The sequence below is a fragment of the Branchiostoma lanceolatum genome, chromosome 8, assembly GCF_035083965.1.
Source record: "Branchiostoma lanceolatum isolate klBraLanc5 chromosome 8, klBraLanc5.hap2, whole genome shotgun sequence".
Lineage (NCBI taxonomy): Eukaryota > Metazoa > Chordata > Leptocardii > Amphioxiformes > Branchiostomatidae > Branchiostoma > Branchiostoma lanceolatum.
Genome location: NC_089729.1, coordinates 21,552,446 through 21,568,909, shown reverse-complemented (window position 1 = coordinate 21,568,909; position 16,464 = coordinate 21,552,446). Strand labels below are relative to the sequence as shown.

The 16,464-nt window shown below is 42.9% G+C and overlaps 2 protein-coding genes and 1 long non-coding RNA gene across 4 annotated transcripts in view; 1 reads left to right on the top strand and 2 right to left on the bottom strand.

Moving 5' to 3' along the window:
* Positions 1-1,689, bottom strand: part of LOC136440468 (gem-associated protein 5-like) — a 77,060-nt gene extending 75,371 nt beyond the window's left edge. The window contains exon 1 of the mRNA XM_066436516.1: positions 1,500-1,689. Within this exon, the coding sequence (XP_066292613.1) occupies positions 1,500-1,668 (169 nt within the window). The 5' untranslated portion in view covers positions 1,669-1,689. The remainder of the gene's footprint in view (positions 1-1,499) is intronic.
* A 435-nt stretch (positions 1,690-2,124) lies between these two features.
* Positions 2,125-16,464, top strand: part of LOC136439593 (nuclear protein localization protein 4 homolog) — a 65,952-nt gene continuing 51,612 nt past the window's right edge. For both annotated transcript variants that reach the window (XM_066435031.1, XM_066435030.1), the window contains exons 1-2: positions 2,125-2,309; positions 15,808-15,888. In XM_066435031.1, coding sequence (XP_066291128.1) covers positions 2,259-2,309; positions 15,808-15,888 — 132 coding nt within the window. In that variant the 5' untranslated portion in view covers positions 2,125-2,258. The remainder of the gene's footprint in view (positions 2,310-15,807; positions 15,889-16,464) is intronic.
* On the bottom strand, positions 3,978-6,839 carry LOC136439608 (uncharacterized). Its single transcript, XR_010756547.1, has 2 exons — positions 4,952-6,839; positions 3,978-4,823 (listed from the first exon to the last, which is right to left on the bottom strand). It is a non-coding gene; the product is annotated as an uncharacterized lncRNA (long non-coding RNA).

The following is a 16,464-nucleotide window of genomic DNA, read 5'->3' as shown; positions in this document are numbered from 1 at the left end:
CTGAGTGTGAACTTCCGGGTTGCGAGGCTGGCGTGTTTTCTCAATACTATTCTAAGTCAGACACTCGGGCGCTCCTGACCAGGTTTCGCGTCCTTAAGAGGCGACACCTGGTTGGGAACAGTTCACGTGACCTCACAAAACACCTGTACACTATTACCTGTCCATAGAACTGTATGTAAGCTTCAGATCACGCACGTGATTCAGGCCTCGCCCGACCATCTAAATACGGTAAATGTATGTAAACATCACACGCACTTTTCAAAACAGCCAGGGACAGCGCCAGGCTGGCAAACGGTTGCTATGGACTGGCGGTTGCTAGGATAATGATGGACGGCGGCACCCTCTGTTCTGCGTTGAGGGCGTGATCAACGTGTTGTTTTTCCAAAAGCCGTCAGAACTTGCAGTGGGAAAGTTTTATCTGGATGATAAATTAGTGGCGTCGTGTGGCGCAACTGTAGAACACGCGGCTGTCAAACAAAGGGTCCCGGGATCTAATCCCAGGTGCGCCCAGAGACATGTCCGAACTTGCGCCCCGACGTTGTGCCCTTGGGAAAGGCACTTAACACGACTATCCTCACTTCACTCAGGTGTAAATGAGTACCTAGCTCTTCTAGGGTTAGGGACGTCCCTCGGATAGGACGTTAAATGGAGGTCCCGTGTTTGGGGAGAGCCACACCCCGCGCACGTAAAAGAACCCACCACACCTTTCGAAAAAGAGTAGGGGCATGCCCCGGTGTTCGATAGTCCAAATCCTTCTATCTGGAGTTGGTGATTCACTACAAATCACCCGGGTGGAGGCCTGGCGAACCTCCGTCTCGTATTAGCCACACGGTGATTTACATCATTCACCCGGGCGTGAGATCTGGCGCAGCTGCAGCGGTGGTGGTGAAAATCCGAAAAAAATAAACAAAATTGGCGCAACAATAAATATATAAATAAGTGGGTATTAAACAAATGGTGCTATATACATGTGGCTACAGTGGGTGTTGTCCTGACTCTCTCTATGACTAAATGTTGTGACTTGGCCAACCCAGATTTGAAACTGGCTACCGATGTTGAATTGATGAGGTGTTGGGGTAGGTTGTTCCAGTCGATTACCGTTCTGGGGAAGTAGCTGCTGCGATGTATTTCTGTTTTGCATGGAAGTGTAATGAATCGCTGTGAGTGACCTCTGGTGCTGTTGGTGTTGAAGTGAGTATGTGTGCGGTGGGTATGGCAAATTGCCATCAGATTGTGGACTGCCTTGTACATAAGAGTGAGGCGGGCAATGTGTCTACGTTGTTGCAGAGTGGCCTATACGAAGACTATCGGGAAAGCATCGGGCGAACTCCATTGATTTGGCCTAATTTCTGCATCTGTGTCGGGTCCAACATCGGTAAAAGCTGCAGTGAAAACCCAACAGAAATCTGGTATTATTCCGTTACCAACACGACATATATCCGACCTCCCCGAGCACTGTGCTATAGCGTCATGAACTGTGAACAGAGTTATACTCTTACCTGTAACACATGGGATTGTTCTTGTCATATCTAGAAGGTAGACAGAATTCTTAGCACAAAAAGCAAACAATCCGCCCTTAGTGGCATCTGCTACACCGCCGAAAAACCAATTTGGAGAGGGTGGTAGCATGACAGCACCCTCCCTCACATTGGTCATGGAGCGCGCCATCTTTGCACAATAAATAAAAGGCATCCGATTTTCAGTCTTCCATTACGATTTAGATATAACGTTAGCCCATGAGGAAGGAGAAACGGAGGGAACTAGCCGTCCTCTTTAAAAAAAAAAAAATGATGGCTATTGTTTTTCAAATGCTCGTAATTGAACTGAAACTACGGTGGAAGTATGTAAGGATCACGCGTCAAACTCTACCGTATGCCATTCAGTGAATGTAGTGCTTTATTTACAGCTGATTGTAGCTCGGCTGAAGCCATTCATTACTGGGGTGAAATAAAGATTAAAAACTCACACTCCGACGAACAAACTGCAACATTTCTCTTCCTTTAAAAAGTTTTTAGCGTATAACTGCATCATGCAATTCGTCAGATTATGCAAAATATCATTACAGAGCCTTAAAAATGTTTATTATTTCATTTTGATCGTAAACACATCCACCCCCATTTCTATCTAATGAGCCAATCCAGAGCTAAATGGCAGACCATGATATCGAACGTTTGAGATCGTACAGTGAGTCAGCGTAATATAACAAAATAAGGGTAATTTTTCAGGGTAGTAGAAGGACTAGGTGTGTACCAAGGAGGATGCGACGAGGTGTGAAAGCATCTTCAGCGTCTTCAAAGATGCAGGAGATCGTAAGTGCTTACTTTGAATTTTTGTTGGCCAAAATGTTTTAGATTATTTTGACAGAGTTACCTTTATCACTGTGCTCGGGGAGGTCGGATATATGTCGTGTTGGTAACGGAATAATACCAGATTTGTGTCGGTTTTTCCCTGCAGCTTTTACCGATGTTGAACCCGATACAGATCCAAAAATCAGGCTAAATCTTCAACTTCAACTTATTGGGCCCCCAGATAACCCCACAAGGGGCAAAGTAGGGGGGGAGGAGGTCCCGGGCTAAGGCGGGCAGGCCTCCAGCCTGGCGCGGAAAGACTCAACGGTGGGAGTCGTAACAACCGCGCCAGGCAGGGCGTTCCACTCTGGTATGGTGCGAGGGAAAAAAGAATATTTAAATGAGTCTGTTTTAGCGTTGATTGTTTGGAATTTTAGAGTGTGGCTACCCCGGGTGCGCCCCTGAGCTGGTTTCAGAAGATTGTCTGTGTTTATATTAATGTAGTTATTGACTAGTTTATAGAGAAAGGTGAGGCGGGCGTTCCTCCTCCTTTCAGAGAGAAGGGGCCACTGCAGGTCATTGAGCATTTGTGTCACGCTGCTAGTCCGCCGGTGGTCATTCAGAGTCACTCGGGCGGCCCTGCGCTGGACGGCCTCCACCGCCTGTATCCCTTTGGTGGTATACGGGTCCCAGACGATGGCACTATATTCCAAGTGGGGCCGCACCAGCGCTTTGTAACAAGTGGCCTTGACTCTTGATGGACAATGGGTCAAGTTGCGGCGAATGACCCCTAGTACCCTACCGGCTTTGCTAGTGGCGTAGTTGATATGGCTGTCCCACCGCAGATCGTCGGACAGTTGTACTCCAAGATAGGGGTGGGACTTGACACCGGTGAGGGCTTCTCCACAGAGGGGGTACTGGGTTAGAATGGGGTGCTTTTTACGGGTGATATGGAGGATGTGGCATTTAGAGGGATTGAACGACATAAGCCAACGATTTTGCCAATCTGTTAGTGCATCAAGATCAGACTGTAAACCTTGTGCGTCAGAAGGCGTGCTGATGGTTCAATAAATCAAGCAATCGTCGTCAAATAATCGAACATGTGAATCTACGGAGCTGGGGAGGTCGTTAATGTATAGTAGAAAGAGCAGAGGGCCTAACACTGTACCCTGCTGAACTCCAGAGGTGACCCTGACAGCTTTAGATGTTCCGCCGTCAATGGAGTTCGCCCCTTGCTTTCCCGATAACCTTCCTATATATTACCGACGAATGTCGGGCATGTATCGGTTTTCACGCAAAGGGTCACTCGCGGTCATGATGGGTGTCAGGTCCCGATTATTACGATATTGTAGCAATATCTCGTCGGACGAGTTAAACATTTTTTTCCATAGTTTTCTAATTACCGTATATTTTCATTGATATATTTTCGTTATAAAGGCAAACCAGGTCATTGAATTATTACCGTGTTGGTAGATGATTTTGTTTGTTTGTTTGTTTGTTTGTTTGTTTGGGGTCCTTTTTTTCAAAACTCCGCCGCTATTGTTATTCGTGGATAGTTGACCACTACATTATGCTGTTTATAGCTAAATCTCATGCATTCCATATTCGTCTTTTCAGATTCGTGACAACCGGCGGGCCAGTTATACCGGCTGTGCTTGAGGATGGGGACGGACTTTCCGGACACATCGATTCATTTTAATAAAAAGACAATTGTTCATTAATTTATTCGTTTTGTTCCCGTTCAGTTTGCTTTCGTATTGATCTGTTTGTTTGTTTGTTTGTTTGCTTCGGTGTTGGTTTTTTCCAACTGTTTGTTTCATGTCATTAACACTAACACCTGACGTTCCCCGGAACTAACAAGTTCGGAAAGCTAACATGAACTCACATAAAATGTTCACAAATAATATTCTATTAACAAAATAACAGTTATCACACTTGACATGGTCACAATAGATATGTAAAATCTGTTAAAAGCACGCTTACCATAGTCACATTAGATATATAAAATGTTGTTGGCGATCATCGTGCAAATACTAAGCTAAAACATTAACAGATATAGAGATCATCGCAATCAATGTAACCTTTTGGCTCATTGTTGCATCAATTTTAGAGTTATGGGGAAGAAGGACTGTTCATGCCTCTTGGTACGGCTCAACGGTACTTTGTAGGCTGAAGTTTGTCTTAGATCGTACTTAGTGTCTCCGGATTTCACAAGGAAGTGCCGGCAGGGGTGTGTTTCGTCCGCCACCACCCTACCGAACTCAGGCACGGATGCCTCGCGTCTCCGCTTCTCCAGGGTTGGCAGCTTGTCGGAGGGGATTCCAATAATCCTGCAGCAGGTTTTCTGTACCTTCTCGACCTCGTCAGACAGCCCACGAGGTAGTCCTCCCCACACCGGTGAGCCGTACTCTAACACAGGTCGAATTAATGTTGTGTAGATCTGAAGGAACTTGAAGTTGGTCCACAGGAGTTCAAGCATCGAGACGGATTAACCACCATCGGCTGCATTTTTCCGGACCACGGTAATTTAGTACGCTGTATGTGAACAACAGAAGAAATACTGAAAATCGGAAATAATATGATAATGTAAATTGCTGAAATAAATCAGGAAATACAATCAAACTACGAAATGAAAGTTGCAAACATTAAGAGAGATAACGAACTTTGTCGATGCAACTCAGTTGTCCAGCATCCGTAACTTTCGTCTTGCCCGTATAAATTTCTTGTCACCGACGGCAAACGAAGGACTACTGAGAAACGAATGACTACTGAGAAGAAAAGTATTAGTACTCCTAGATGGTAACCGGGGTGTAATGATGGTCATATGAATGAAGTTTTATCAAACATTCCATTACTTTTACTGAATCTCGCACTGGATAAGCGACTTTATTTGTAACGTTCAAAACATGCTGCGACTTGACTAGTGACTACAGGATTCGGAATTATATTGTCAATTTATTTTCATGTAACGAATATGATTATGGAATATTGAAATATTCCTCCCAGTTTTCCTTCTGATCCTTGCCACAGTTCAACCAAACACTACGTAGCGCAAAAATCAACGCTTCTCCCCGCGCGAAGTACAGCGATTTGGGCCATTAGAAGTTGACGGCTCCACGAACAATAAAAAAAGAACGTTTGTTCACAAACTGTTGGGATGTTTTCTAGTTTCAATAAAAATGCATGGCCATTGTTTCCAATTGTAAGTAACAACCAATTTTTGTTTTCTTTTCCAGTGTCCCAACCAGGCTAGGAAAGATATCTGATGATGGCTCACGTGCTTTGTTAGCGTTGGCAAAGACGCCGTCAGAACAAAACGACGTGTCAACAAGTAGAAGTGCAAAGACAACACCCAGAGACCTTCATCAAGGAGCAGAGATTGATTTTAAAAAATAAAGAATAACAAAAATTTAAACATGATAATATAAACATAAGATGATGAAAGAAAAAGAATAAATTAAAGTAATGTTGACTGTAACAGAGAAAAATAAAACATAAAAATGGATCGTTGGGCTCGAACCTACACATATTGCCTGCTTCGGATTGATGGACAACAACACTACCAGGTGAGCTATCAGCGCTGGTTACAATCACACTCGTTATTTTACGTATATGATATGGGCACTTGTCGTCTGTTAAAATGAAATCGCGTCAATTCTTTATATTATCACTTTGTTAGCGAACGACGACCAACTAATATTTATTAATGAAACGAAATGAGTGACAGAAACACGTAACGTTCGACCGTAGAACAATGCAAGTGTATTCATTACGGACTGCAGCTGCGGAACCCCACGTGATGGGCCGTTTGTGCTGAAGTGGTTTGAAGGTATTGTTATCTCGCCGCAATATTTAGCTCACCGCGATACGCCGCTTGCGTTTGCGAACAAATGGCTGCCGTACGGCGCCGCGAGTTGCAGGTTCAATCCCGGGTTTATGCTGCCGCGTCCTTTGACATGAGTTTCCTTGGTTATTAAGAATTTATCGATGTTTCCTCGATTGTAATATCTTAACTATGCTTCTCATACTTGCCGATTACAGACTTCTACGGAAATATCGTTCCTTTCAATATTTTATTTTTTGCCGGTTGTAATAAAAGCTTAATTTACTGACACAACAAACAGTACAGCGAGTTCCACACGTTCTACTACAAACTACGTACAAACTAAGTCCTATAACTAAACAATAAAATTTAACATCCGTAAATGTCAAATATGGTGCTGGAGAACAGCTGATCGATTATCGTCTGAAGTTTCCTTTTTATTAAGCTGCATGCCGCGACGACCACGTGCTTGTCTTTCCGCTGTCAATCATGCAGTGTCCATGGTAACCATTACCGCGGCTACCCGTCAATCAACGCCGTTGCCATGGTTTCATCCAAGCCGGGGAGTCCCCTCCACCGTGTTTGTAACTTGTTGCCTTGACGACCGGCATCGGAAGTCTGTGGGAAAAAGAAACGACGTATTACCGACAAATTTGTCGGAAAAACATGGGTTTCTTATCAGGAATTTTGAGACCATCGAAAAATTACCGTGTGTATGTCGGAAAATGTACATCGACCAGCTCCGACCAGCCTAAAATGCGGAGGACAACTGTTAACGTTTCCCGATACATTCCCAGAGAATTGTGACTATGTATTCCCGACATGTTTCCAGTGTAAACCAGACCTCCCCCAGCACTGTGTATACCTCTCTAACTTAGTTGTCTAACAACGGGAAAAAGGAACATCTTTGGTAGTTATTGTTACTCCGGGAAGGAGGGTAACCTCCTGAAGGAGTATTGTAAATAGAGTTGTGCGGACATTCACAGCTACAACTCAGAATCCCTTTGCTGCATAATTTGGTATGTAACTTGCATGTGGTAGATGCTTGGTTGTGCCAAGGAGGTTTAACCTCCTTGGTTGTGCATTGCCCTTTTTTACACCGCAACAGCTTTTATCATTAACGTAATATTTTAGACACACCCCTATCTTGACGGGCATATGGAACAGACCATTAGCTCCGTTTTGTGGGTGTCCAGTCGTAGGTTTTGTGCTAAGCAGGTATTGGATGATGTTTTGTACACATTGGTTTGTCAGTTGTTGTGTTCATGGTCGGTGGCCGGGTTTCCGCTGGGTACAATGCCTGCACTAAGCCCAAATGTTATCATTATTATTATCATAAGATATAGACAGGGCTTGGACTTTTGCTAATATCTCCAGAAAAGTGGCGGAATTTGAGGTGAAGTCGATTCAGACCATTTCTATCTCCCGCCGGCGACAGGTGACAAGACAAGCAGAGGCGCCGTCGTTGCCAGTGAGTTGGTGGGCCGAGGGAAAAACAGCATTGTGCGCCCCCCTCCCACTACCAGTGCCCCACAACAATTCTGGCCGGTCGCATCGGGCTGACGTTTTCTCTTTTGTTTTCCCCAGTTCACCGCTAGTTATAGCCAACAAAAAAGCAATAACAAAAATCCAAAATACCCCGGTAGTCACCAGGCTTTCCGTATGTTTTCGTGAACATTGTTCAAGTTTCATGACGCCGAGTTACACGCACCTTCTTCCCGCGAAAACTGGTATTGAGACGTCACGCCGCGTCACAAAAATTTGACCAATGACATGCAAGTCTCGCGGTTCACAAGATGTTACATGTAGCACGAATCCGCGGGGTTTTGTCGGAAATTGATATTTGGTGGAGGAGCGATGATGGGGCTGTTTTTAGGCTTAAATCGACGAATTTGATCAAATCAAGTTGAAGTTACCGGAGAAATTGACCGGGGAAAACATGGAAGGAAAACATTGGATGTCTAGAGGGCATTTTGTCTAAATGTCTTATTCCCTAATGTCTAATTCCCTATCACATTTAGTAACGTTAACTTTGTTACATACATTATGACAATCAGTTGTGTGAATTTGTGGCTCATCGCGTCACAGCGAAGCAAGTCAGCGACTTTCGTCCACAAATGGGGCCCCGCGGGTCCTGTCGCGGGGCACTATCGGGGCCCCGGATTTACAGAAACCCGTCGGTGGGCGGGTAATTGTAAAAATCGGGGCCGCGGGGCACCCCGAACCCACGGGGCGCTCATGCCTGTACTAAGCTAGTACTAAGCCCGGATGGAAAATTAATATCACTAAAATGAACCCCACAGCATGCTCAACGGCACCCACTCCACTGTTGCTGCCCCTCGACCTACCAATATGGTTCACGTCCAGAAGGGCAGAAATGTCCTATAGAATTATCTTCATTTTTGCGTAGCTCTGGATCCCCCTTCCGTACCACAAAAAAAAGTTGTTTGGGGGGAGATTACTTTGTTCAGGAAGGTTAGATCAAGTATTTTGAAGGCAGAAACGACTCTCCATGTTACTTACAAGTTCAGTAATGTAATCCGCACACGACTTCCACACTCCACCCGCCCCACACTGTGACACAGACAGGAAGTCTATATTGATTTGTTAACCACAAATCGTTATCCTGCCGGGGTTAATTTTGCTCAGAAATGGCTGTAAAATGAGGGCATCTAGATTATAAAAAGTTTCCGGGGAGGCCCCCCTGTCCCTCCCCAATGAGAGGGGGGAACCCCCCTCTCGTCCTCTCACCCCGCGCAGCTTACTCTGCACATTCGTGCCCACTTCTGAGGTTGCACCCCCCGTTCCAAAAATCCTGGATCCACCGATGCACTTGGCCGCTTTTCAACAAGGTCAAAGTGAAGGGGATCATACCTGGCTTAAGCTGACCTAAGCCTGAGATTGAGGGGGACGCTACAGATTGATCCTTTCTATACCCATGCAATATGAATCAAGGAGTTATTTGTGTAGATATCAATCATGCACTTTAGATCTACTGCCCCACAGTTCACAACAAGAACAACCCTGTCAGACTATGACATGAAATATCACTCTGGAAGAAAACTGCTGTTTTCCATCTGAAGGATCTGTCAGAATTTTCCTGCTATTCTAGTACTACCCATGATAGTGGATTTTGGATGACTATAGGTATTATCCCGGCTAAGTTATGTATGACTGTACTCTCACCTCTCAAATAAACGTACCGGTACGTTTATATTTTTTCGCCTCAAAATCTGCCCGGTACGTTCTTATTTTAGACGGTACGTTTATTATTTTTGTAAAAATTGGGATTTTGCTAACCAGAAATCCCTCTAAAATCGAAATTTTTTAGGTTTTCTGCCCATATTTCCCCGGTATTTTTGCTAGTAATTCGCTATTTTTCGGCCTAGCGGCGTTGATTTCCCTACCGCTATGACCGGCGGCCTTTGTGAATCCCATGACAGTGGATTTTGGATGACTATAGGTATTATCCCGGCTAAGTTATGTATGACTGTACTCTCACCTCTCAAATAAACGTACCGGTACGTTTATATTTTTTCGCCTCAAAATCCGCCCGGTACGTTCTTATTTTAGACGGTACGTTTATTATTTTTGTAAAAATTGGGATTTTGCTAACCAGAAATCCCTCTAAAATCAAAATTTTTTAGGTTTTCTGCCCATATTTCCCCGGTATTTTTGCTAGTAATTCGCTATTTTTCGGCCTAGCGGCGTTGATTTCCCTACCGCTATGACCGGCGGCCTTTGTGAAATCCTTATGGCACTCGTAACATATCGGTCGATCTTGCTATGACGTTACAAAGTTAACGTTGTTATTGGGGGGAAATAAGACACAACACTGACATTTAAAAATGTAATTTTCATGTATTAAAATAACTTTGACAGTCTCTGTTTACATCGCAAACCAAAGCATGCTGATCAAAAAACGTGTCGAGTAGTAACGTAAGACTTGCTCAGGGAAGAATTCGATGACCGCTATCGGCAGCGCGGCGGAAGAATAATTCGTTCACAGAAGATACATTACACGTAAAAACAACAATTATAACTTAACTTCCCTTGTGATACAGTACAGCCCACGAAATTCGCATCAAGTTTCGCGAAACGTGTCGCAGTCTTTCGCGAAAGGTGCCGCAGTCTTTCGCGAAAGGTGCCGCTGTCTTTCGCGAAACGTGCCGCAGTCTTTCGCGAAACGTGTCACAGTCTTTCGCGAAACGTGCCGCAGTCTTTCGCGAAAGGGGCCGCAGTCTTTCGCGAAACGCCCGGCAATCATTTGCAGGCCCTTTCGCAGATTCTGCGAAACTCCGGGAGCCTAACGCATAGAGTTTCGCGAAAGCTTGCGATACTTTCGCAGAAACCCCCTGCGAAAGACCGGGTTTACGCGTAATACGTCGCTTTTCATATGCAGACCGCCCGCGCGGTGGGCGGAGAAAATATCACGCCCGATTTGTTTACGTTTCCTATAAACAAGCCAGAGTGAAAATGTACGGAAGGACCGCGCTGTAGACAAATTCAGTGCTAAAACTGACTTCAATATCTTGACAAAACGCAACACATGTCCGTACTAACTATTTTTAATTGATTTTACTGCAAGAAAATTACGGGTACTGCTTAATTTTCTTTCATAATGTATGGTACCATGACAAACTGAATGTAACCAAGGAGGTTATACCTCCTTGATGTAACATTTGCTTACGAGGAGGCAAGACGACGGAGACATTTTTCGTGTTGATATACAAATGTAATTATTAAGTAACACAATTATTGGGAAAACATTACAGAATTGACTACATCCCCACAAGCAGTGCAGGTAAACTGTCGTTTAGAAAATCTGATACCAACAAAATAAAGTTGAATCCGTGCGTTTGTGAGTATAGATTCCGGTAGTACATGAAGTTTATCCTGATATCCAAATTCTTATAATGCAACTGGGGAGATCTTTCCGCCACAGACAGGCCGGCGCGGCGCTGTCAAAAGTGATTGATTAGCGCTTTTTTGTCACAAGCCCGACTACTGCGTAGAGCTAGATCAAAGGCGGTGGGCGGATGGACGCCGTCCAGTGTTACTAGTATTTGAATGTAGCAAACTTGTTGTGCAGGGAATTCTCACGATGACGGGTACACAACCTCGGGGTTGTGTCCGGTCTCTATTTTATCTATATGTTAACTAGAAGTTATAATTAGTTCCATGAACTTAACAATTAGTTGTGCGTTTGTTACAACCAACATTACATTTGTCACTTGAGCCGTGAAATAGGTTCGTAGGTTCGTGCTTTTTTCGATGGTTATTTTGTCTTTGCATTTGAATCATTGGGCTATAACTTAGTGCATACAATCACGCATACAATGAAATTATCAATTTATTCGTTATTAGCAGCTGGTAACTTACCTTTCCTTATTCAAAAGCAGGTTTACGTTGATTGTCAGAGGATGAGCTTCCCGTGCGTGGCGTGCCGTTCTTCACATGCTGACCAAGGAGGACAGGAGACATCTCCCCTATTTACTCCTTATATTGACGACCTTTCGTCAGTTCTGACTTTTCAATTACGGTCTCTATTCGATCTATATGTAACTAGAAGTTATAATTAGTTTCAGGAACTAAACGATTAGTTGTACGTTTGTTACAACCAACATTACATTTTTCACTTACTTGAGCCGTAGGCTTAACTTGTTATATACTATTGTCAGCTGGTAGCTTATACCAAGTATGTGTATGTTAGATACCTTTTGTTGATATGTACATTTCACTAATGTGCTTTAAAACGTTGCCGTCGGGTAGTGAAAGCCGCTAAATATCAATCAAATATATTCGTGCTTTTTCTTTACGATGGTTATTTTTTCTTGACATTTCGCATTTGAATCCTTGGGTTAAACTTAGTGCATACTACTAGTATCATGTATACTGTAAAATTATTCATCTATTCATTATCAGCACCTAGGAACTTACCTTTCCTTATTTAAAAGCAGGTCTACGTTGATTGTCGGAGGACGAGCTTTCCGTGCCGTTCTTCACGTGCTGACCAAGGAGGGCAGGAAACATCTCCCCTATTAACTCCTTATATTGACGACGTTTCGTTTGTTCAAACTTTTCAAGTAAAGTTGTACTAACCTTCTACGTATACTAACTCAGGTTGTGTTCGGTATCAGTTTTCAAAGCTAACACGGCAAGTTGTGCCAGAACTTCTCTTTCAATAATAAAATACACTTAAGAACTAACATAATTAAATGTTGGAAGAAATGTATACAACTAATACATTCTATATGGAGGAAAGGCGAGAAGCCTTTCATTGCAACACGCGTACGATATCTGGGGCATGGGTCATAGCAGAAAGTAACAGTCGATTTTTTTAATTGTTTCGTCTTTCTCCTTCAATTCGGCGGTACAAACTTTGTCATTATTTCCAGTTGCACTGTTTTCCTTCTTAGCAACTCCTTCTTGAATCCATATACTAGTATTACCCAGCATACAAACGAACGGTTCAATAAGATACAGTAAAATGCAAGGTTAACAGGAAAGGAAAAGGTAAGTCACTCATTGAGCTGTCTCCGACGTGGACCACAGCTATCGTCCTTTTTCTCATTACCTACATTTTAACCTCCTTGATTTTACTATGTAAAATGCAATATCGAAAAATAGATAAATACAGGAATTATAATTTAGCCACGTCCTTTTCGTTATATCCTGCTGCGTCTGGAACATCCTTTCTTCACAATATATTTAAACCTCCATAGTTCAAAACGTCGAAACTTCATACTTATAACAACTATTTATAGAAGACGCTAAAACGAAGAGAATTCACCTACCTTAGAACTTTTGACGTCCAACGGCTCCTTTCTTTGGATATTATCACCACTGAGAAATCAAAATGCGGGCTTTGGTTTCAATTTCAGAACACGTAGAAGAAAGATGACGGTTTGATTCACACGTGTGACGAGCCACACACGCTACGGAGTGATCAGGGTGGCATGTTAGAAAAATCGTCACCGTGTTTGTCGGCAAATGATCTTGCCCGTCGTAACTCCTTATTTCATTACCACCAAAGAACAATCAAGTAACAGATATCACAAAAATATAAAATCACCTTGTACTATTTGGGCAATGTTGAAGTCTCTGCAAGGAGGTCTCTGTAAGTTAGGCTTCTCATCGCAAATTACCCTTTTGTTATTGAAAACTTCCAAATACACATAAGGTATGAATACGGCTCTAGTGGTAACAACATACATGGTCCGTTCGTAACAACTCGATTTGATAAGTTACTTATTTCATATGCATTCATACCTGAGTGTACTTTTTCATTTTATTATCAAGTATTCAATAGAAATGTACGCAGTCATGATGCTATCATATTACTGGCGCACACCATAAGATACAGAGGTCGATAGTATTAGTGAGTCAGCGGGGTAACTTAGGGTAACTTTGGGTTTTTCTCAGGCGTCCAAGAATAGAAGACATCTTCCGTAATTTCATGCATTCTACACTTATTAATGATTGGACCTCCCCGTATGGCGGCATGTCCCACAAAGGTACCACAAAGGAACCCGCGGCTGTCAATCAACTGCCAAAGGCGTGAGAACTTATTAGTAACGTGCAGGCAAAAGGAAAAAACGCCCAACAAACTCCGACAAATCCCTTATTTCCGTTAACACCATCGATGCATCGTAACCTTGCTCATCTTTTTCGGGGGTCAATAGCACTCAAATGATTAGCACACCATACCATTCACAATTTGGAGTGTTCTAGAAGGTAAAAAATACAGCCGATTACGTGTCCGTCTTACATGAATCAAGGATAAATGTTGTCTAGCTACGGGTCATTGACCTTCCAGTTGCGTTGTTCCGTAGTTCGGTGTCCGATTATAAGTTCGACAGAATGTCTGACGCAATTTTTACGCCGATGTTTGTCTAACATTCTCTCTGAATAATCATACACAGGCATCCATAAACTAACATTCTCTAATTAGTTTCAAATTGTTCATGATTTGGGACCGCACGGCCTGAGGCCAAGCGATCTCGGCCATAGTGCCGAGTTGTGCACCCGCCGCGTAGACCAGCCCCCACATTATCTACACATTATCGACAAGTAGATGAAAATAAGGACGAACAAGTGTTATGTTAATTGACGAATGCAAAAACTGCTCATTAACGACAAAATCTGGCGGAAGATTTTTTCCGCAGAAATGTTTCGGAGCGGCGTTTCGCGGGAACCCGGAAGAGTTTCGCACCTTTCGCGAAAGTCTAGATCACCTCTGCCGAACCTTTCGTGGTCTTTCGCGAAACCTACCGCACTCTTTCGCGAAAGGTAACGCACACTCTCGCGAAACCATACTCACTCTTTCGCGAAACCTAACGCACGCTTTCGCGAAACCGTACGAACTCTTTCGCGAAACCTAACGCACGCTTTCGCGAAACCTAACGCACGCTTTCGCGAAGCGTTTTCCGAAACTTGATGCGAATTTCGTGGGCTGTACTGTATGTGTTTTGAGGCTGCAAAATTTAAGAACACAAAACGAAAGGTAAACAACAGCATGTTTTGCCATCGAAACATGGCGGCGGCACCATCAGGCGTGGTGACAGTAAAACTAGCAGCATATTGCATAGTACAGATTACGATCTTTAAAATGATACCGTAAGCGCATGGAAAATATTATATTTTGCGGCAACGATAGAAAGAGAATTCTATCTATATTCTAGGAGAGTTTGTATTTTAGAATAACCGTAAGATTTTCAAAATTTAGCGGTAAAGGACCGTTTCTATTGTCAACATGTAATCGGTAATTTCTTCGTATGTGTGGCAGGTAAGACGCTGTGCTACTTTTACAGTCCAGCTCTGTTCAATATTTGTGGGCTCAACCGCGGGAACTCGAAATCCGAGCAACTTTGCTCTCGACGCTATGGAGCAAAAGTTTATGGACATTACCCTTTTTTTGGTGTTCATATTTGTTTTTTTGGGGGGGGGGTAATGTTTTATAGGAAATTTAGCTATCTGATGATTTTGATTATATGTCAGTTAAATGATAAAACATAATGAAATTCATGTGCAACAATTTTCCTTGATCACTTCCTGCAAGTTCCAAGTAGAAAATGCATAATATATACACTGTATCATGCACATTTTCACTTGTTGAATTTGAAGCACCGTGCCCCCCCCCCCAGGGGTCATAGCGGGGAACCTATGCCCAATTTTTCAACATTACTATTATATTTTATCGAAGTGGCGAGGAAGATCATCATGATTTGAACAAGCGTACAGTTATTCTGTTCAATATTCATATACTTAATAGGTATGGTCCTGAGGCAAGATTGAATTGAATTGATATCGTGTGGACACAGTTTACCTCGACTGTAAATTTTGAAATATTCCGGGGAGTACTTTTATTTCAGGGGGTACTTATATAAGTTTTGAAGATTTTTCCGGGGGCTACTTATATTCTAGGGGGTACTTCTATTTGAGAGGTAAGAGTACAGCAAACTTCTTTGTCATCAAATGTATTCGTCTTCTTCTTCTTCCCAAAAAGAAGTCAAACCCAAATAGCGTAGATTGTATTCCGTAGTAGTTCTTAGAATAGCCATTTGTTCCACTTGTCAACATTGTTAACTCGCACTATACAGTATACCATTTCTATGTATTGTTTCATGTTGCAGTTAGCCCTCGGGCAAGGACTTGCAAATAAAACATTCATTTGAATATGTTTTGATATTCCAGATTGTCCGGGTACAGTCACCCTCTGGGACTACAAGGATATCTGTAAACAGCAACCAGACAATTCCCAAGCTCTTACAGAAGGTACACAGTCTATTTTATTTGCTTTCTTATTACCTTTGCCGAGAAGGTTATGCAGAGGGTAGCGTTTGTGTGTGTGTTTGTTTGTAACAAACAGCATAACTCTAGAAGGCTTGGATGGATTGTCTTGATATTTGGTAGGTGGGTAGATCTTGTTGATGAGACATGGAAATGATTAGATTTTGGGTCCCCTAGCGGCTTGTTATTAGTGATCAACTTCTCTCCTTTGTGCCTTTTTACCTTTTCTACTTCAGTATTGTTTCTGGCTTGTCTGTATGTGTTTCTGAAATGCATTTTCTGTATGTTCTGAGGGCACCAAAGGAGTGAGGTCTGCTATCCTTGATTTTTGTCGTTGTTGTTGTTTGTTTGTATTGCATACCCAGTAAACTCCCTCATTGTGTAACAAAGGACACTACATGTATGTCCTTGGTATAACACACCAGCTTTGCACTGAACAGTACAAGCTGCATATCTGGACAGATTGTATCACTCGATAAAAGTGGTGGGTTCTTTTAAATGTGGCTTTCCTCAAACTTAACACGAGCCTCAATCTAACGTCCTGTCTGAGGGACATCCTTA